This window comes from Mobula hypostoma, chromosome 6 (assembly GCF_963921235.1).
Source record: "Mobula hypostoma chromosome 6, sMobHyp1.1, whole genome shotgun sequence".
Lineage (NCBI taxonomy): Eukaryota > Metazoa > Chordata > Chondrichthyes > Myliobatiformes > Myliobatidae > Mobula > Mobula hypostoma.
The window spans coordinates 175,664,722-175,686,555 of NC_086102.1; the positions used below are offsets into that span (position 1 = coordinate 175,664,722).

At 38.4% G+C, this 21,834-nt stretch overlaps 1 protein-coding gene across 2 annotated transcripts in view; it reads left to right on the forward strand.

Annotated features, from left to right (window-relative positions):
• The window catches only part of tanc1a (tetratricopeptide repeat, ankyrin repeat and coiled-coil containing 1a), a 153,329-nt gene that overhangs the window by 62,600 nt on the left and 68,895 nt on the right, over positions 1-21,834 (forward strand). For both annotated transcript variants that reach the window (XM_063052294.1, XM_063052295.1), the window contains exons 8-13: positions 3,582-3,833; positions 5,389-5,511; positions 7,631-7,912; positions 14,751-14,902; positions 17,767-17,998; positions 19,413-19,579. In XM_063052294.1, the coding sequence (XP_062908364.1) occupies positions 3,582-3,833; positions 5,389-5,511; positions 7,631-7,912; positions 14,751-14,902; positions 17,767-17,998; positions 19,413-19,579 (1,208 nt within the window). The remainder of the gene's footprint in view (positions 1-3,581; positions 3,834-5,388; positions 5,512-7,630; positions 7,913-14,750; positions 14,903-17,766; positions 17,999-19,412; positions 19,580-21,834) is intronic.

A 21,834-nucleotide genomic window follows, 5' to 3' on the forward strand; every position in this document is an offset into this window, starting at 1 on the left:
AAATAATTTATAATTACTAAATAGTTAAGGTGCAAAAAAAGTTGCGAAATAGTGGGGAGGGAGTGCTATTGCACAGGGTCAAAGTCAGCTGCAGAGAGTTGTAAAATGAGTCCTCTCTATCATGGGTACTAGCCTCTGTAGTATCCAAGACATCTTCAAGGAATGGTGCCTCAGAAAAGGCCCCTTCCAACATCAAAGGCCCCCACCACCCAGGACATACCTCCTCTCATTGCTAGTACCCAGGTACAGAAGTCTGAAGGAACGTACTCAAGAGTCAGGAGCAGCTTCTTTCTTTCTGCTACCCAATTCCTAAATGAACATTGAACCCATAAATGCTATCTCACTATTTTTTTTGCACTGCTTATCTTTATTTAACTATTTAATATACATATATATTTACTGTAATTCAATTTTTTCCTATATTTATCACATATTGCATTGTAATACTGCCGCAGGTTTAACACATTTCACAACATATGCTGGCGATATTAAACCTGATTCTGATGTTATCCTTGCAATTTTTTGAGATGATGAGAACATCTCAGATTATACACAGGTTACCTCAGAACTGCTGGCAAACGTGCATAGGTGGATATGATAGGAACAATGAGTTAGATCCTTTCACTTAAAAGCTCTCAGATCCACTGCCTTTGAATTTTATTCCAGTTAAGTGCCAACCCTGATTACTGTGCTGTACTGGTGGACCCCTTGTAGAATATATGGTGGTAGCACAGACTTCTCGTTTTCTCGTGAATGGACTATAAATTCTTTCTATTGAGCCTATGTCAGGTTAATCTGTCGTAAGAACTGTAGCCCCATTGAAATCAAAGGGAGAACACAGCTACAGAGAGAATAGTTAAACAGAAGACAACAACAGGAATTCTGCAGATGCTGGAAATTCAAGCAACACACATAAAAGTTGCTGGTGAACGCAGCAGGCCAGGCAGCATCTGTAGGAAGAGGTGCAGTCGACGTTTCAGGCCGAGACCCTTCGTCAGGACTAACTGAAGGAAGAGTGAGTAAGGGATTTGAAAGCTGGAGGGGGAGGGGGAGATGCAAAATGATAGGAGAAGACAGGAGGGGGAGGGATGGAGCCGAGAGCTGGACAGGTGATAGGCAGAAGGGGATACGAGAGGATCATGGGACAGGAGGTCCGGGAAGAAAGACGGGGGGGGGGTGACCCAGAGGATGGGCAAGAGGTATATTCAGAGGGACAGAGGGAGAAAAAGGAGAGTGAGAGAAAGAATGTGTGCATAAAAAAGAGTAACAGATGGGGTACGAGGGGGAGGTGGGGCCTATCCCCTTCTGCCTATCACCTGTCCAGCTCTCGGCTCCATCCCTCCCCCTCCTGTCTTCTCCTATCATTTTGCATCTCCCCCTCCCCCTCCAGCTTTCAAATCCCTTACTCACTCTTCCTTCAGTTAGTCCTGACGAAGGGTCTCGGCCTGAAACGTCGACTGCACCTCTTCCTACAGATGCTGCCTGGCCTGCTGCGTTCACCAGTTAAACAGAAGATATATTTTTTTTCATTTTATAAAATTCTGTTCTTTTTATTTTTATTTTTATTTCATTTTTAATCTCTTTTAAATTATGTCTGAACTTGAGTGTTGAAGTAACATAATTGTGAGGAGCAGGTCAAAGCCATTCCATCAGGATAGTTAACTGCTTCCAATTGGCAAGCAGTTCTGCAATTCAGTAGATTCATTATCGAAACTAGTTTCTCAATTTCGGAATTTGATTGGCTTAATTCTAGAATTTATCTGTATATCTCTAGTTAAAAATATTGTTGACCCAAGCATCTTTTTCTGTTTTGTGTTCTTGGTGGTTGCTTGGTTTTTTTTTTGAAGATGCATCATAAAACACTATTATTTGTTACCAAATTTATTTCATTGGTTCAAATGTTTATATATTTTTAAAAACCTTATTGTTGCTTAACTTATTCTCTGTCATTTGGCCTTTTGAGTATACTATAGTGCATATTTGCACCTGTTTAACTGACATCTGTGTTTATTTATTGAGATACAGCCATACCGCCCAGTAGTTCCCCCGATTTAATCCTGGCCTAATCACGGGATAAATTTACAATGACCAATTAACCTACCAATTGGTAGGTCTTTGGACTGTGGGAGGAAACCAGAGCACCCAGTGGAAACCAATGTAGTCACAGGGAGAATGTGCAAACTCCTTACAGGCAGTGGCAGGAATTGAACCCAGGTAGCTTCTACCATAAAGCCATGTGCCACTACTGTACTGTGCCACCCCTGCTACCAAGCAGTTGAAACGGAAGAGGTTGTTCATTGACTGCGCCTCTATCCCAATCCTCTTTTTAAAAAAAAAAGAACCAAAATTTGATACCGATAGCATTTTGATTCTGAAACCAATGATATACTGAGTGAAAGGCTAATTTTGGGGATCCATATAAAATCCAGAAAGAAAGTAGTTTTAGTATTCTTTAGAAGAACACAGAGAATTTATGGAATTTATAGCACATATAATACGTGTGTAATTATGCTTGCACATGACTTTGAACCTGAAAGTTTAGTTAATTAAATAAAAAAATGCAGAATTAAAGGCATCCATGAAACGACTGGATTAAAATCCATCTGATTCTGGAAGGAATGTGAGATATAGAGATGGATAATATATAGAAGCTCTTATTGAGAATTAATTTAAAGAAAATTGATAGTGCCATAGAACACTAAGCACAGAAGCAGGCCCTTTGGACCATCTTATCCGTGCTGAACCGTTAATCTGCTTAGTCCCATTGACCTGCACCCGGGCTATAGCCCTCCATACCCCTCCCATCCATGTACCTATCCAAATTTTTCTTAAATATTGAAATCGAACCAACATTCACCACTTGTGCTGGCAGCTCATTCCACACTCGCACTGAGTGAAGAAGTTTCCCTTCGTGTTCCCTTTAAACCTTTCATTTTTCACCTCTAGTTGTAGTTTCACCCAACCTCAGTGCAAAAAGCCTGCATCTATACCCCACATAATCTTGTATAGCTCTATTAAATCTCTTCTCAATCTTCTAAGTTCTAGGGAATGAAGTCCTAACATCTTCCTTATAACTCAGGTCCTCAAGTCCCAGCAACATCCTTGTAAAATTTTCTCACCATTCTTTCAATCTTATTTACGTTGTACCTGTAAGTGGGTAGCAGGGTAGCATAGTGGTTAGGACAATGCTTTACAGTTATCCAGCAACCTGGGTTCATTTCCCACCGCTGCCTGTAAGGAGTTTTGTATGTTCTCCCTGTGACCATGTGGGTTTCCTCCGGGTGCTCCAGTTTCCTCCCACAGTTTGAAGATGTACCAGTTGGTAGGCTATTGGTCATCGTAAATTCTCCCTCAATTAGGCTAGGGTTAAATGGAGGGATTGTTGGGCAGCGAGGCTGAAAAGGCTTATTCTATAAATAAATAAAACTGGACACAGTACTCCAAATTATGCCTCATTAATGTTTTATACAATTTCAACTCCTATACTCAATGTGTCAAAAGCTTTCTTTATGACCCTATCTACTGTGACCATTTTGCAGGAAGAAGTGGATCTTTAACTGTTGATCTTCTTGAATTTCTAGCTACAGTCACCAGCTCATCTGAAAATGAAGAAAGAGGTTCTAGCCTGGAGTGGAACAAAGATGGAGGCAACTGTTTACAGCTTGGTATCACAAAGAATTTGAGACTTGAGGGGAGCTTGCCTGAAGTAGAAGAAGACACACACAGTTCCGCCTTAAGTCTGTCTAAAATAGAAGCCAGTTTAGATGGCTCTGCTGGTTATTTGAACCAGTCTGCGTCATCATATCTGCTGCCACGACCTAATTCAGTTGCTGGTATGTTCATTTATATTCATAGGCAAAATTCTTTCTTAGATTAAGTATGGAAGAGGTATTGATATTGAAGCTATAAAATAAAAAAATGCATAATGACTCTGTGTGAGACCACTGACTTGGGGATAGCTATTAGCAGTTTTAGATGATGGATTTGATTTCCTTCATAATTGATGCCTAGAATTGTGATAAAGAAATTGTTATTTTGCATTTTTTACAGAAATATATGATTGTGACCTGTATACTTAAAGAGGAGAAACCCACAGTGACTTTCAATTTCTTGTCATGTTTACAGTATTTGGAGAATGTTCAATTTTAAAGCATTTTATGATAATCCCAAATTAAAATAATATTTATCGATTTCAAGACATTTTGTATTTAACACATTATTATTCCTTATTTATTTTGGTGTTCTATCAGCTCATTCCAGAAAACTTAAACTGGAGATAATATACATGAGTAGTTACCGGATTGTTAAATGCTGCATGTGTGGTGGATTTTTTTGTTGATCTACATAGCTATGAATGTTTTCGGTATTGCTGCTTGTTTAACTTTCAGGATGGGAAGGGAAAATTGGTTTTGCTCTATTCCCATAATGCACATTAAAGCCAACCTCAAAACAACAAGATTCAGATGAAAGGTCATCTACCTGAAACGTGACTTAAAGAGGCCGACCCTGTTGAGGTTTTGAGTGTCTTTAGAATTTTACTCCAAAACACATTCCTTTTCTGCTGTTCACAGTTATTTTTGAAATCTGTGATTCACTCTAATGTCCTCCAAGTATTGCTGCTAGTTTGTGATAATTTCTTTATAATTTTGTTCTATAACATGTACCCTTTAGAATTCAGGGGTTTCCAACCTGACCCCTCAGTTAATGGTAGGGGTCGTCAGGATAAAAAAAAATGGTTAGGAATCCCTGCTTTAGATTCTACATTATGCTGTAAAAAAAAACTTGTATAGGCAAATTAAAAGTCTTGAAATCTTTTGTTACATTTATTGGTTTAACATGTGCCCTGACAACACAATCTTTTTAAATAATTATTTTATAATTAGGAAAATTCAGTTGAAAATGTTCCATTATATCATTTAATTAGGATTCAGTCTCTGTAGTAAATGGTTACTAGTTACCAGAAAATCGATTTATTTTCAGGAACCAACGAGAAGAAATCACAGGAAGTTCAAGATGAGCTCCTGTGGATGGAAGTCAGATGCTTTTCAAAACAGTTGGTCCTGTGCTTCCTGTTGTCTGCTGCTTAGATTCTCAATTGCACTCCCATTCTGACCTAACTGTGACATCCTGCATAGTTTCAATAAGGCTCAATGCAAGCTTTTTACTGTTAAGCATGTAACCGTATGTCTTGAATAATGTGTGAATCTGCAGAAACAATGTTAGATGATATCAGAATACTAAATACATTAGAAGTATTAACTTGTGATTTTAACCATTGGGCTACATGGTATAGAATCTGTTAATTGTACACTTATAGTTTATAAAGATATATGACTGTGTTTAGCAAATATGATGACATCACATGGTTTAACCTTTTTATTGTCACAGCAACTAGCTCAGCAAAGTTGGAGGATTTGAATTATTTGGATGAAAGAAACACGCCACTGCGTACCTCTATTAGGATGCCCTGGCATAACACCGCTGGAGGAAGGGTGCAGCAAAATATAAAAGGTTTGGATTGTGACACCTTTTTGAAAACAGATTAACCTTTAGATTAGTCATTCTGTAGTATGGTCCTTTACATTAAACAAAGCTTATTTTCTAATCTTAATTATTATGAAAGCTGAGTGTTACAGAAGAAAAACTGAAAGGAAATATGACAATGATTCTGTTCTTTTCTTGGTTGGAGTTGAAATGTGGATATGTATATGCTATTTATAATTTTCTTAAGTACATTAATTTCTCCTAAAATTTATTAACATTGTCTGAAATTAGAAGCTTCGATTATTTCTGAAGAGGATATGAATCAATTGAGCCGTAGTTCAAACTTGAACTCTTCAAGTGCTGTCATCACATGGTATTTTTATGTGTTGCCCATAACATTAGTTCCTCTTTCCTCAAGCAAAGTGTTAGGAGCTTAAGATTCTGAAAACACATCTTTGGAATATATAAGCTAAGAACTAGTTGAATGTAATAATGAGTGCTATATTCTTGTATATAAATTTAGATAAATTGAATGGGATACTGCCAGGATTTGACAGAGGCAAATGAAAGTCAATTACCAGAGAAAAGATATTTTGCTTTTATTTTCTAATTTTGAAAATAATCATAACCTAAGGAAAGATCTGTCTGCTTTCTTATATACAAACTGAACATGCTAACCATGACCTTAATTTTATGTGCCTTTCTTGTATTTTGCTTTTGTTCATGTCAATTTATCTCTCAATTCACTGTACTGAATATAAATGTTTCTGTTCGAGTGAAATAGAGAGATTTTGTTTATTCAAATGTAGATATGCAGTCGGCCCTCCTTATCCGTGAGTTCCGCATGTGCGAATTCAACCAACCGCGAATCGAGAAAAGCCAGAAGTGCTCTTCCAGCACTTGTTGTTCGAGCATGTACAGACTTTTTTCTTGTCATTATTCCCTAAACAATGCAGTATAACAACTATTTTACATAGCATTTACATTGTATTAGGTATTATAAGTAATCTAGAGATGATTTAAAGTATACCGGAGGATGTACGTAGGTTATTGTGGATTGTGATTGAAAAAAAATGGAAGTTCTCTTACTAAGTAAATCGGAACAGGTACATCCGGTATTATTTAGCATCAGTTAGTCAAATGTTTGTCTTAGTATATAGTTTATATTTTATCTTTCTATGCATATAAAACACTTAAGAAACACATGTTTCAGCGCTGGGCTCAGGAACAGAAGTTCCTGAGTTCAATCCAGTGACAGAGCGCTCCCAAGCGCACTCTCCATCCATGCTGGGTTGATGTGGAGGATCAAAAATCCAAAACCCCCAAACCCAATAATTAAAACACTGCATTACTTAATAATAATTGTAGCTTTCATCGGGGCAGGGCTTTTCTCACTTTATCCTTTAAAATTGTTCCGATAGTTGACCGACTGTAGCCTAATGCATTTCCAATAACCGATGGCACTTCACCTCTTTCCGATTGCTTTATTATTTCCACTTCATTTTAAATCGCGATCGTGATTATTTTCGTGAACAGAAACACTGTGGATTCAGAGCTCCGTTGCAGGGTCCTAATGGCCACCGCACTGAGACAGGTTAAGTAAGGTCTGGGGTTCCGCTGGGTCCTAAGGTTCACCGCGTTTAGACAGGTTGAATAAGGGGGTCCCGGAACCATCCCTCGCGGATAAGGAGGGCCAACTGTGTATCTTGACGTGATTAAAATTAGTGATATTTTTGCACCATTAGTACAAAAGAAGTACTGTGATATGTTTTATTAATGACTGATCTGTTTTTTGTAGAATTTGGGGATGGATTTTGTTTTAGCTTGCTTTCCTGTGTCACTCACTCAGAATATTGAAGGTCAGCTGTCCTTCAGGATCTTACTCCCCATCTCCAGAGCCTTTGGGCCTCCCTGATAAACTTATTAATTCTGAACAGTTAAAAATTGTGGTTTGTTCTTCTTTCTTGTAATACATTTGTTTATCCTTAATTAGACTTGATGAACACATATTTAACTTTGGTTTTCTACTGCTAGGGTGTTTTTTTTTTGAAAACTATATGCTGAGTAAAAAGTTTGCAGTAATGTTTGAATGAATTTAATGAGTTCTAAGTTGAAAAAAATAATCCAATCTTTTTGTTCTTTTTAGCACGATTTACTCACTACAAGCCAGTTGATATTATATTAAAGCCATTATTATTTGAGGTGCCAAGCATTACCACAGATTCAATATTTATTGGTCGTGATTGGCTGTTCCAGAAGATAGATGAGAATCTTAAAAATGATGCTTCTCCAAGGAACAAAGGAATAATAATTGCTGGAAATGTTGGATTTGGGAAAACGGCTATTATTTCCAGACTGGTGGCTCTGAGCTGTCATGGGGGTCGAATGAGACAAATTGCATCAAATAGTTCCAACGTGTTCTCAAAAAGTGGGTACCTTAATTTCATCAGTTGAATTATGGTGGGGTATACCAAGGGCTATCTTAAAAATAAAGTAATGAAGACTTTGGCTGAATAAGTTCTAGTATCCTGCTGGTGGAGGAATAATGGTATTTGCATATAAGTGAAATAGATGCGCTACACTATGTTAATGTCATTTAATGTAGTTGTGTTTAAATAATAGGGGCAGTCTTATTGCAAAGCCTGAAACAGCAGCATTCATAATCAATGGGGTGTATTATTAAAATCAACTTTTAAATAGACAGCAAACAATTTTTTATGCTTTGAGTAGGGGTCTACAGATGCGTACCTGTTAACCATATCCTTTGATTGTTGCAGATGCAAAATACCTACTGATGCCTGATATTTATTTGAAATATAAACAGAAAATAGTTGAAGTTCTCAGCTGACTGGTGGTGCATTTTATAACCTTCAGTACTTAATTTTGAGTTCAAATTTGGAAACTGGGTGTAATTATTTTGCACATCTCCTCAGTATATATTTTTGAGTCTTGATTTACCTCTTTACCATTACTTTCTTTTTAACTGTTCATTGTTCTTCCATCCATTCCTTTTGTTCTTTCTTCCCATCTCTGACATTCCAAACCTCTGTGCTTGTAACATTATCTGCTTCTGATGGAAGTTCATTGATCTGATAGATTAGTTCCATTCCTCATTCCTTAATTGCTGCCTGACCCGTTACTTTCAGTATTTCCTGTAGTATTTTCAATTGAGATATTACATACATCTTTCTTTGTTCCTTTTTTCCACATAAAATTAGCTTTAAAGATTGTAAGGAAGCTTCAGCAAAGGACTAACATTAAATTCATATTCAGACATTTCTGGTAGAATATTTAAATGAAAAAATGGCTGTTGTTTATGATTTATGCCTTCTAACATTTGTCTTTGAAAGATGCCTTAATTTTGTTTCCTGTTAGATTACCATATGCAAACCCCATTTCCAGAAAAGTTGGGATATTTTCCAAAATGCAATAAAAACAAAAATCTGTGATATGTTAATTCACATGAATCTTTATTTAACTGACAAAAGTACAAAGAAAAGATTTTCAATAGTTTTACTGACCAACTTAATTGTATTTTGTAAATATACACAAATCTAGAATTTGATGGCTGCAGCACACTCAACAAAAGTTGGGACAGAGTTAAAATAAGATTGAAAAGTGCGCAGAAAAGTCATGCTACTGTGACAATTATAGCCACCTGGGCTCAGGAGTACCTTGGAAAACCATTGTCCCTCAACACAGTCCGTCGCTGCATCCAGAAATGCAACTTGCAACTGTATTACGCAAGGAGGAAGTCATACATCAACTCTATGCAGAAACGCCGGCGAGTTCTCTGGGCCCGAGCTCATCTCAGATGGACCGAAAAACTGTGGAACCGTGTGCTGTGGTCAGATAAGTCCACATTTCAGCTAGTTTTCGGAAAAAATGGGCATCCAGTTCTCCATGCCAAAGATGAAAACGACCATCCAGGTTGTTATCAGCAAAAGGTGCAAAAGCCAGCATCTGTGATGGTATGGGGGTGCATCAGTGCCCACGGCATGGGTGAGTTGCATGTATGTGAAGGTACCATTGACTCTGAGGCGTATATTAGGATTTTAGAGAGACATATGTTGCCATCAGGGCGACGTCTCTTCCCAGGACATCCATGCTTATTTCAGCAGGACAATGCCAGACCACATTCTGCACAGGCTACAACAGCGTGGCTTTGTAGACACAGAGTGTGTGTGCTTGACTAGCCTACTGCCAGCCCAGATCTATCTCCTATTGAAAATGTATGGCGCATTATGAAGAGGAGAATCAGACAACAGAGACCGCGGACTGTTGAGCAGCTGAAGTCTTATATCAAGCAAGAATGGACAAAACTTCCAATTGCAAATCTACTACAATTAGTATCCTCAGTTCCAAAACGATTAAAAAGTGTTATTAAAAGGAAAGGTGATGTAACACAATGGTAAACATGCCTCTGTCCCAACTTTTGCTGAGTGTGTTGCAGCCATCAAAGTCTAAATTTGTGTATGTTTACAAAATACATTTAAGTTGGTCAGTAAAATTATTGAAAATCTTTTCTTTGTACTTTTGTCAGTTAAATAAAGGTTCACGTGAATCAACATCACAGATTTTGGTTTTTATTGCATTTTGGAAAATATCCTATCTTTTCTGGAAATGGAGTTTGTATTTCTTTTTTGACCAAACACATTATTTTGTTTTATGTGTTAAATTTTTATTTGCAGGGATGAGGAGAAAGAACCCCTAAGCATATATCATTGTTGCTTTAGTTATTCATGAATTTATTTTTAAAGAAATAGTTGAATCCTGGTGGTACAGAAAGTCTTATACATTAATTAAATTTTTATGCCATTGAGATGAAATATAGTTTGTGAGATATAGGGACCAATGACATGGGTAGGATGAGTGATGAGGTTTTGCATAGGGAGTGAGGTGCAAAGTTAAAGGGCAAGACCTCCAGGGTTGTGATCGCAGGATTGCTACCCGTGCAAATTGCTAGTGAGGTCAGAACAAGGAAGATTATACAGTTTAATACATGGCTAAGGAATTGGTGTAGGAAGGAGGTCATAAGAGTTTTGGATCATTGGGCTCTCTTCCAGGGAAGGTAGGACCTGTACAGAAAGGATAGTTTGCACCTGAACGGGAGGGGGACTAATATCTTAGTGGGAAGGTTTGTTAATGCTGCATGGTGGGGTCTAAACTGGACTTGCAAGGGAATGGGAACCAGAGCCAGAACAATTAGCAAAGAGGTTGTGGAGGTAGATGTTGGTCAAACTTCAGACAAGTTGGGAATCAAAAGGTTGAGCATGGCGTGACTATTGTCCTGAGCTGCATGTATTTCAATGCAAGTTGTAGCAAAGGTGGATTATAGTGCTAAAGATGAGGTAGCACACACACAAAATGCTGGAGGAACTTAACAGGCTGAGGTAGCTGGTTTACAAACAGAGACAAGTATAGCGAGGAGAGGCTGTTGATACTGTAAAATTGCAGTCAACAGGATGAACTACAATGTAAAAGGCAGACAAAATTAAAACGGGTGAATACAGGACTGAAAGTGTTAAATTTGAATGTGTTCAGTATATGGAATAAGGTAGATAAACTTGCAGATGTTGTAGGCATCACTGAATCATGACTGAAAGATTATAGCTGGGAGCTTAATGTCCAAGGACACGCATTGCATCGTAAGGACAGGCAGGAATGCAGAGGAAGTGGTGTTGCTCTGTTGGTAAAAAATGAAACCAAATCATTAGAAAGAGGTGACATAGGGTTGGAAGGTGTTGAATCATTGTAGATAAAGCTAAGGAACTGCAATGGTAAAAGACCCTGATGGGAAGTGTATACAGACACCCAAACAGTAGTAAAGATTACAAATTACAACTGGAGATAGAAAATGCATGCTAATAGGTTACAATAGTCATGGGGGACTTCAATATATGCAGGTATATATATCAGGTTGGTGCTGCATTCCAGAGGGGCAATTTCTAGAGCACCTACCAGATAGCTTTCTAGAGCAGCTCGTGGTTGTGCCCACTAGGAGATCATCTATTCTTGAATGGATGTTGTGCAATGAATCAGAATTGATCAGAGAGCTTATGGTAAAAGAATCCTAAGGGGCAAGTGATCATAATTTCACCCTGAAATTTGAGAAGGACAAGCTTAAGTCAGATGTTTAGTATTACAGTGGAGTGAAGGGAATTACAGAGGCATGAGAGAAGAGTTTGCCAGAATTGATTGGAAAAGAATACTGGCAGGCATGACAGCAATGGCTGGAATTCTGGAAGCAATCAGAAGATACAGGATATATACATCCCGAAGTGGAAGAAATAATCCAAAGGAAAGATGACACAGCTGTGGCTAACAAGAGAAGTCAAAACCAACACGAAAGTCAAAGGGAGAGCATATAATAGAGCAAAAATTAGTAGGAAGTTAGATGATTGGGAAGCTTTTAAAAACCAGCAGAAGGCAATTAAAAAAGTCATTAAGAAGATAAAGATGAAATACAAATAAACTAGCCAATAATGTTAAGGAGGACACCAGAAGTTTCTTCAGGTACATAGAGTGTAAAAAAAAGAGGCGGGAGTGGATATTGGATTGCTGAAAATGATGCTGGAGAGGTAGTAATGGAGAATAAGGAAATAGATGAACTGAATAAGTATTTTGCATCAGTCTTCATTGTGGGAGACACTAGCAGTATGGTGGATGTTCCAAGTATGTGAAGTTACCATGACTAGAGAGAAGGTTCGTGGGAAACTGAAAGGTCTGAAGGTAGATAGGTCACCTGGACCACATGGTGTACACCCCAGGGATCTGAAAGAGGTAGCTGAAGAGATTGTGGAAACATTAGTAATGATCTTTCAAGAATCACTAGATTCTGGAATTGTTCGGTAGACTAGAAAATTGCAAATGTCACTCCACTCTTCAAGAAGGAAGAGAGGCCATTTTGTCTGACTTCAGTGATTGGGAAGATGTTGGAGTTGATTATTAAGGATGAGGTCTCAGGGTACTTGGAGGCACATGATAAAATAGGCCATAGTCGGTGTGGTTTCCTCAAGGGAAAATCTTACCTGACAACTCTTGAAATTCTTTGAAGAAATAACAAGCAGGATAGACAAAAGAGAATCGTTTGATGTTGTGTACTTGGATTTTTGGAAGGCCTTTGACAAGTTGCCACACATGAGGTTACTTAACAAGTTGCAAGTCCATGGTGTTACAGGAAAGAATCTAGCATGAATAAAGCAGTGGCTGATTGGCAGGAGGAAAAGAGTGGAAATGAAGGGACTCTTTTAATGGTTGGCTGCTGGTGACTAGTGGTGTTTCGCAGGGGTCTGGTGGGACCGATTCTTTGTACATTACATGTCAGTGATTTGGATGAAGGAATTGATGGTTTTGATGCAAAGTTTGCAGACCATATGAAGATAGGTGGAGGGCAAGTATTTTTGAGGAACTAGGCTACAGAAGGACAGACAGATTTGGAGAATGGGCAAAGAAATGGCAGATGAAATACAGTCAACACACATCAAAGTTGCTGGTGAACGCAGCAGGCCAAGCAGCATCTCTAGGAAGAGGTACAGTCGACGTTTCAGGCTGAGACCCTTCGTCAGGACTGACGAAGGGTCTCGGCCTGAAATGTCGACTGTACCTCTTCCTAGAGATGCTGCCTGGCCTGCTGCGTTCACTAGCAACTTTGATGTGTGTTGGTTGAATTTCCAGCATCTGCAGAATTTCTCGTGTTTGCGATGAAATACAGTGTTGGGAAGTGTATGGTCACGTACTTTGGTAGATGAAATGAAAAGGTTGACTATTTTCTAAATGGCACGAAAATACAAAAAACTGAGGTGCAAAGGGACTTGGGAGTCCTTGTGCAGGATTTCTTGAAGGTTGATTTGCAGGTTGAGTCTGTGGTGAGGAAGGCAAATGCAATGTTAGCTTTCCTTTCCAGAGGACTAGAATATAAAAGCAAGGAAGTAATGTTGAGACTCTAAAGCGCTGGGGAGGCCTCTCTTGGAGTATTGTGAGCAGTTTTGGGCCTCTTTTCAAAGAGAGGATGTGCTGTTATTGGAGGGAGTTCAAAACAGGTTCATGAAAATGATTCCTGGATTGAATGGCTTGTCATATGAAGACCGTTTGATGGCTCTGAGCCTGTATTCACTAGAATTCAGAAGAAATGAAACCTATCAAATGGTGAAAGGGGTTTGATAGAGTGGGTGTGGAGAGGATATTTCCTATGGTGGGAGAGTCTAAGACCAGAGGACACAGCCTCAGAATAGAGGAGTATCCATTTAGAATGGAGATGAGGAGGGATTTCTTTAGTCAGAAGGTGACGAATCTGCAGAATACTTTGCCATAGGCAGCTATAGAGATGAAGTCTTTATGTATATTTAGGGCAGAGCTTGATAGATTCTTGATTGGTCAGGGCATGAATGGATATGGGGAGAAATCAGGAGATTGGGTCTGAGAGGAAAATTGGTTCAGCCATGATGAAACGGCAGAGCAGACTTGATGTGCCAAATGCCTAAATCTGCTCATATATCTTATGGTCTAAGAAATTGCTGAAAGTGCAAGCTGGTGCAGTGTGGTGGAATTAGATTATGTAACTTTATCAGCTAACATGGACACTGTAGACCAAATTCGCGCTTTTTGTGTGATACATTTTTGAGATTCTCTGACTTCACAAATGCCCAAAGATGTTTTTTTTCCAACACTTTTTTACTGCCCTGCCTACGTGATCTGATATACGTATATTGAGCAAGGACGTGACATCACATCGATCAGCTGATCAAATCAGGACACATATATTCAGATTTGTGTCATAATCAGCTAAATGTAGGGCAATTTAAGCAGCAAGAGTAGACATGTGTCCCTCTCTTTAAAATCTAGGTTGTAAGAAGATTGCTGACAAATCTTTATTTTTTCAGCATATCTGGCCACTTAATAACCCAAATTAAATTCACATTAAAGGGTAATTGTTCAGAATGCAAGGTCATATTTGCTAGTGACGTTTGGACGCTTGGGTCTTTTTTTTGTGGAGTCAGGGAGACATGAGGTAGATCATAGACACAAGAGATTCTGCAGATGGGGGAAAACTTGAGCAACACTCACAAAATGCTAGAGGAACTCAGCAGGAGAGTGCTGATGAAGGGTCTCAGCCCAAAATATTGATTGTTTATTCCCCTTCATAGATGATGTCTGACCTGCTGAGCTCCTCTAGCATTTTGTGTGTGTTGTTTAAATATTCTTATTAATATAATTCTTATCATATTATTTAAAAATAACAATTGATCTACTTTCATCATTAATAGACGTAGACCCACAACAGGACCATCAGCAGAACCAACCACTCCAAATTTCCTCTTCGTTTCATTGTTCTGTCCCATTGGGCAGTGAGAGTTATTCTGGAACATCTGAGTTACAAAGACAAAGGGAAGAAGCTTTGAAAAGACTTGGAGCAGAGGTGAACTACAGATTTGTACTATATGATGCAGAAATATTTGCTTTTGTTGTCTTTTTTTTTCAGAAAGAGTGCAAATATATTGGGTTTTCTCAAAACCTTAAAGTAGTTAGAATTATGCAATAGCAGTTTCAATTTATTTATGTTATGAGAAAGAAGGATCAAGTTTGCAACAAGAAGCTGCCATTTTTTGCTTACTAGTTTGCAGTGAGAGATGTAAAATATTCCTTTCTCTTAAACTGCATAATCTTTCCCAGTGTTCTAGGAAACACATTTCACGATTCTATCCCATTCTTCAATGAAAGTTGAGTCTTAGTGGTGTTATAGAATGTTCATTGAATACTGTGTTTGTAACTCACTATATTAATAAATCACCAAAGTACTGCAAAGAATAAATTAACTCCTGTTTTTTATGAAAGTAAATGAATTTTCGAATTAAAAAGGTAAACACAGTTTTAAACTAAAGTAATGAAATCATCTATAGATTGGGAAGAACATTCATTAGGAAAGATGGTCAAACTTTTGCTTGATTTGTCCTTTCCACACAAATTCAAAATTTCCCTGCCACTCCCTGATAGTGATCTTAGTCGTATCCCTGTAATTTTGACATATCCTGTTAGTTTTTGGTAATTCTACAGTATTGGCACTTCATTAAGTGAAGTATGATTCTGCAGCCCTCATTGCATATAGGCAACCCCCCACATTAAGGACATTTGGATAACAGAAATTTACCCTTGTAAAGTTCACAAATCTCTAATTGAAGACTTGAGATAGAATATTATTGCTCTTACAGAATTTATGTGGCGATAAGTAAATAGAAAGAAAATGCAACAGAAACAGATTTTGTCCATTTTTGTCTCTAGCTACTCACTGCAGTGGAGTAGTAAGTTTTGGTGTGACAGCGCTGTGTCAATTGGGTTGGCAGTCGCAGCTGAGTCGTTCCTTTCCATTGCCTTACCTGGTCTGAGGGCCCTGCTGCGCTTTTCATCAATAAGGCATTTTCATTCCAGCTGAATATTCTGCAGGTGGACATCAAAATTTTTGCTGCCAACACCACTGTAGTTGGCCGTATCATAGATGGTGAAGAACCAGCAAATAAGGGGGAGATTGAAAATCTGTCTGACTCATGCCACAACAGGAACCTTTCATTCACTTGTCAGCAAGACCAACGAGATGATTATTGACCATAGGGGGAGGAAGGCAGAGGCCCATGAGCTTGTTCTCATTGGGAAATCAAAGATGGAGTGGGTCAGTAACTTTAAATTCCTTGGTGTTATCATTTCAGAGGATCTGTCCTGGGTCCAACAGGTGAGTGCCATTACAAAGAAAGCACGGCAGTGGCTCTGCTTTCTTAGAAGTTTGCAAAGATCCGTTATGCTATCTAAAGGACCCACACCTCCAGATTCAGGAAGAGTTATTACTCCTCAACCATCAGGCTTTAGAATCAGAGGGGATAACTTCACTCAACTTCACTTGTCCCATCAATGAACTGTTTCCAGGACTATGAACTCATTTTCAAGGACTCTTCATCTCATGTTCTCAATACTTATTGCTAATTTATTTATTACTGTTATTATTTCATTTTCATTTTTGCTTTTGCAGAGTTTGTTGTCTTTTGCATGTTGGTTATACATTTTGTTGGGGATGGTCTTTCAGTGATTTTATGGCGTTTCTTGTATTTACTGCTAATGTCTGCAAGAAAATTAACCTCAGGATTGTATCTATAATCTTATAAGTTGTCAGTAACTATTCCTTTTTAATAATTTTTGCAACTAGTCATATTTGGAAGCCTGAGGCCCCAGATTCAAGGTATGAAGTTCACTGTTACTAGAACAAACATGAGAAAGGCAGGTAATTTTGCTTCCCAACTCTTTCTTAGTTGCTGATTGCCTCCTGGTAACTACATGCCTCTTCCTAATAAAACCAAAGAAATTGAGCCATACTTTATGCAATCTTGCTGATATTTGTCTCTGAGATCACTATTCTTATCCATGTTATTACCCCATTTCAACCTTACTGATCTGATGAAACCTTTATTACCTTGAGACTATTATTCCAGAAAATTCTAAGTCTGACCTCCCTTTCTGTTACAGATTATCTTTGCAATTTTTGTGTTTTTCCTCTACTGCCTAGAGTTAGCAGGGTGACAATGCTGGTTGTAACCACTAAAGGATCAGGTGTCACAATTCAGTTGGAGTAGATTTGTGGATTGAAACATTAGCTGATTTATAGTTGGGGACAGTTAAAGTACTTGTCAAATGTTATCTTGTAAAATCTTTGTATATTTTTCTGACTGTAGTGCCCTGGAGCTAGGTAGTAATTGACGTGAGAGTTAATTTTTGACTGCCAGGAAGTGTATTTTGCAGATTATATTGTTTGCTCTGACCTTGGACTGCAAAATCAATTGTTTTGCAATTCTACAATTCCATTACATTGGCCGAGGAAGGATGCTTTATCCACGATTAGCTGTGTGTTTCCTCACTTTGAATATTTGAAACCCACCTGTTTTCCACTCTCTCAAATCTTCCTGGCCTCAAACTTGCCAGTGGTAGTTGCTTCACAACTGGCTCTGATTACTTTGCTGTTGTGCTAATTAGAACAGTCATTTTTCACTGCCTGTTTGTTAATGTTGTTAGCAGGCTTACCCCTTTATGCACACTTATTCGGGAAAGGGAAGAACAGTTTATCAGTCACAGAAAGTGAGATTTACAGCAGGAGAACCAGAGAAAACAGTGGGAATTGAATGCTTAACACAATTATAAGATGAATGTGTATTTTAGAAGGCAGAACACCTTTATAAAATACTCCTGTTTAGCCATTAAGAGCCAAAAACCTTGGTAAGTTGAAATTGTGTTTTTTTTTAACAGGTTGTTGCATATCACTATTGCCAGGCTGACAATACTTATACCTGCCTCGTACCAGAATTTGTCCACAGTATAGCAGCTTTACTTTGTCGTGCACCTCAATTAACAGCCTTCCGTGAATTGCTGGTGAAGGAATCACACCTTCAGAATGTGCTCAGTTTGCGTTCTTGTGTCCAAGATCCGATTGCTGCATTTCAGAGAGGTATTTTGGATCCACTTGAAAACCTGATGAAGGGTAAGGTCTTTTTTTTACTATAATGGTTGACAAAGTGTGTAAAAAAAATTTTGCTGAACTTTTGTGTAACAGGAGATTATTTAACAAGTTTGTTTGAAATCTGTGGAATTCGTTGCCACAGATGGCTGTGGAGGCCAAAATCATTGGGTATATTTAAGGCAGAGGTTGGTAGATTCTTGATTACTCAGAGCATGAAGGGATGTGGAGGGAAGGCAGGAGGTTGGGGCTGAGAGGGAAAACGGATCAGCCATGAGGAAATGGCGGAGCAGACTCGATGTGCCAAATAGCCTAATTCTGCTCCTATATCTTATGGTCTTAAGCTAATAACATTTGTTTGTGTCCGCCCTGTTGGTGTGGTCTTTCATTGATTCTGTTATGGTAATTGGATTTATTGAGTATGCCTGTAAGAAAATGAGTGTTAGGGTTGTATATTGTGCCATATGTGTACTTTGATAATAACTTTACTTTGAACTTTGATCTAGGGTATGTTAAACGTTTTAAAAATGAAACATTAAAACAGGTGGTAGGGCATTTCATGGGGTACTCTTAAGACAAACTTGTGCATATATATATTCCACATATTTCCCTATGACACATGTGGCCAATCAGCCCATCATGTCTTTGCTGGTTCTCAGATTATTTCAATCCTCCACTTATTTTGCTGTAACCTGTTCTCAGTTACATGCCCATCAATTATTCCCTAACTCTCCTGCCAGGGACAAGGTACAATAGTCAGTTAAGCTACCAGCACATTTTTGGGATGTGGGAGGAAGTGAGAGGGCCTAGGAAAAACCTGCATAGGTGTATGGAGAATGTGCAAGCTGTATGCAGTCAAAATCTGAAGTCAGGATGAAAGCTGGGTTGCTGTAGTTGTGCAGCATCAGAGGTACCTGTTGTACTACTGGACTTTATTTGTTTGTTTTACGGAGGTACGGCGCAGAATAGTCCCTTCCGGCCCTTCGAGCCATGCCACCCAGCAATCCCCTGATTTATTCCTATCCCGATCATGGGGTAATTTACAATAACCAATTAACTTACCAAGTGGTATGCCTTTGGTCTGTGGGAGGAAACCAGAGCACCTGGAAAAAACACCCGTGGTCACAGGGAGGACGTACAAACTCCTTACAGACAGCGGCGGGAATTGAAACTGGGTTGCCAGTAGTGTAAAGTGTTGTGCTGCCCACTGGAAATGAGAATTGATAAAAGTATATTGAGGAAAATGGAACCCTTCGGACTGTAGTGAATAATGGGACCAACAGTGCATTTTTTCAACAAACTAAATTGCTAGACTGAGAAGTAAAGAGAAGAATTGAATTAGAGTTGGTGAATTGAAATAGGTACAAAAAAAATACATAGAAATGAAGGAAAAAGGTTGGAATAACAGATGATAATGAATTTTATCTTTGTCCTACAGAAAAGAAGATCTCTGCAGAGGAGTATATTATTTTAATAGATGGCTTAAATGAGGCAGAGTTCCACAAACCTGATTATGGTGACACAATTACTTCTTTTATCATTAAAATAATTTCCAAGTTTCCATCTTGGCTGAAGCTGATTGTTACTGTGAGAACCAATCTACAGGTTTGTGTTTTTTTTTGCATTTCTGTGACTCAGAAATTAACAATTCATTTTTGAAAAGCAACATAGTGAAGTATTACTTAAGTATATTATTCACAATTATTAATGTTACTTCCCTGTTTCCTCTATATGTGTTAGTAGATTTATCATAAATCAACAGGACTAATGAATTGAAACCTATCAAATGTTGAAAAGCCCTGATAGAGTGGATGTGGAAAGGATGTGTCCTATGGTGGGGGGGGGGGCTCTTAAGACCAGAGGACACAGCCTCAGAATAGAGGGGAGTCCTTTTAGAATGGAGACGAGGAGAAATTTTTTTAGCCAGAGAGTGGCGAATCTGTGGAATTTGTCGCCACAGTTGGCTGTGAAGGCCGAGTCTTTGGGTATATTTAAGGCAGCAGTTCATAGATTCTTGATTAGTCAGGGCATGAAGGGATACAGGGAGAAGGCAGGAGATTGGGGCTGAGAGGGAAAATGGATCAGCCATGATGAAATGGTGGAGCAGACTTGAAGGGCCAAATGGCTCTATCGTGTGTGTGTGTGTGTGTGTGTTTGTGCCCTTAACTCCTGGTGGAGTCGTCGGGGTGTTGTCATGACAGGCTTTCTGCACCAGTCTTTTTGGTATGCTCATCATACGGCGTGTCTTGGACATCTTAAATCTGGCGGAGCCCATCCCTCTCCAGGTTTTTTTTTTTAACGAGGTCGTTGTTAGCTCAACACTCAACCCAGGCACAGATGGAGAGCGTGCAAGGGAGCTGGCCGGATTCGAACTCGGGACCTTTCGCCCCAAAGTCCAGCGCTGATGCCACTACGCCACCAGCCGGCGTATATCTTACGGTGTTACAAATTACAGCAGGAGATAGAAAAAGTGTGTCAGAAGGGCAATGTCATTATCTAATAAATATAATTTATCAAGAATACATTTTTTTAGATATCTACAAGTTAGAAATTTCCTAAGTACTATACTTTCTTCCTTTCCAATGCTTCCTCCTACATACATTTTAGATACTATAATTAACCTTAATCCATGTCAGAAAGGTGCATCGGCTATGATTTATAATATTATTATTATGAAACTTAGGAAAGCTCCATTTGATAAGATTAGGGTAGATTGGGAACAGGAATTGGGTTCTATCATTTCCGTGGATGACTGGGGGCAGATTTTACAATTAGTCAATACTTCCTCTATCTGTGCTAAACATTCCCTAATTCAATTTAAAGTCGTTATAGAGCACATATGTCCAAAGATAAATTAGCTCGCTTTTGTTCTCATATTAATCCTTTTTGTGATAGATGTCCGGGGCAGATAGCCTCTTTAACTCATATGTTTTGGTCTTGTCCTACTCTGGAAACTTTTTGGAGAGACATTTTTAATATTATCTCAAAGGTATTGAATATAGATATCTCTCCTAACCCTATTACTGCTATCTTTGGACTACCTAAAATTTCCAGTAATCTTTCTCCTTCAGCACGTAGAATGATTGCATTTCTTACTTTAATGGCGAAAAGATGTATCTTACAACATTGGAAAGAGCTTAATGCTCCAACCACCTTTTTTTGGTTCTCTCAGACGATATTATGCTTGAATTTGGAGAAAATTAGAAGCAATCTTTATGATTCCTCACTTAAATTTGAACAGACCTGGAGATCTTTTATTCAATATTTTCATTTGATGTAATTGTTTTTTCTTCTCTTTTTTGCTCCATATTTATATACCCTTCTTGTTTTTTTTTACTGTTTTTAATGGATGTCGGGTTTGAGGACGTGATTTTAAGTTCTTTAACTCTACTTGGTTCCAAGTTAGCCCATTGCTTTGCTTTGCTTTTAGTTTAGTTGCACGGTGGGTTTTTTTTTCCTTTTCTCTATTGATAGATATATATATATATATATATAAAAATTAGTATACTATTATGTTACCTTAGTATGTTATGTTTAAATTACATTGTTTGTATCACTTTTTTTCTGTATTAATATCTCCTGTAATTTTATTATATTCTAACAGTGTATTAGTGCCTATATGGCTTACCTTTTTGTATACTTATTCAATAAAAAGATTTAAAAAGAAAGAAGGGCAATGTCATGATAATCATTGGGGATTTTAACATGAGAGTGGATTGAGAAAACTAGGCCAGTACTGGACCTCAAGAGAGAGAATTTGTAGAATGTCTAACAGATGGCTTTTCAGAACAGCTCGTTGTTGAGCCTGCTAGGGGATTGGCCATGCTGTATTGCGTGTTGTGCGATAATCTGGAGGTGAT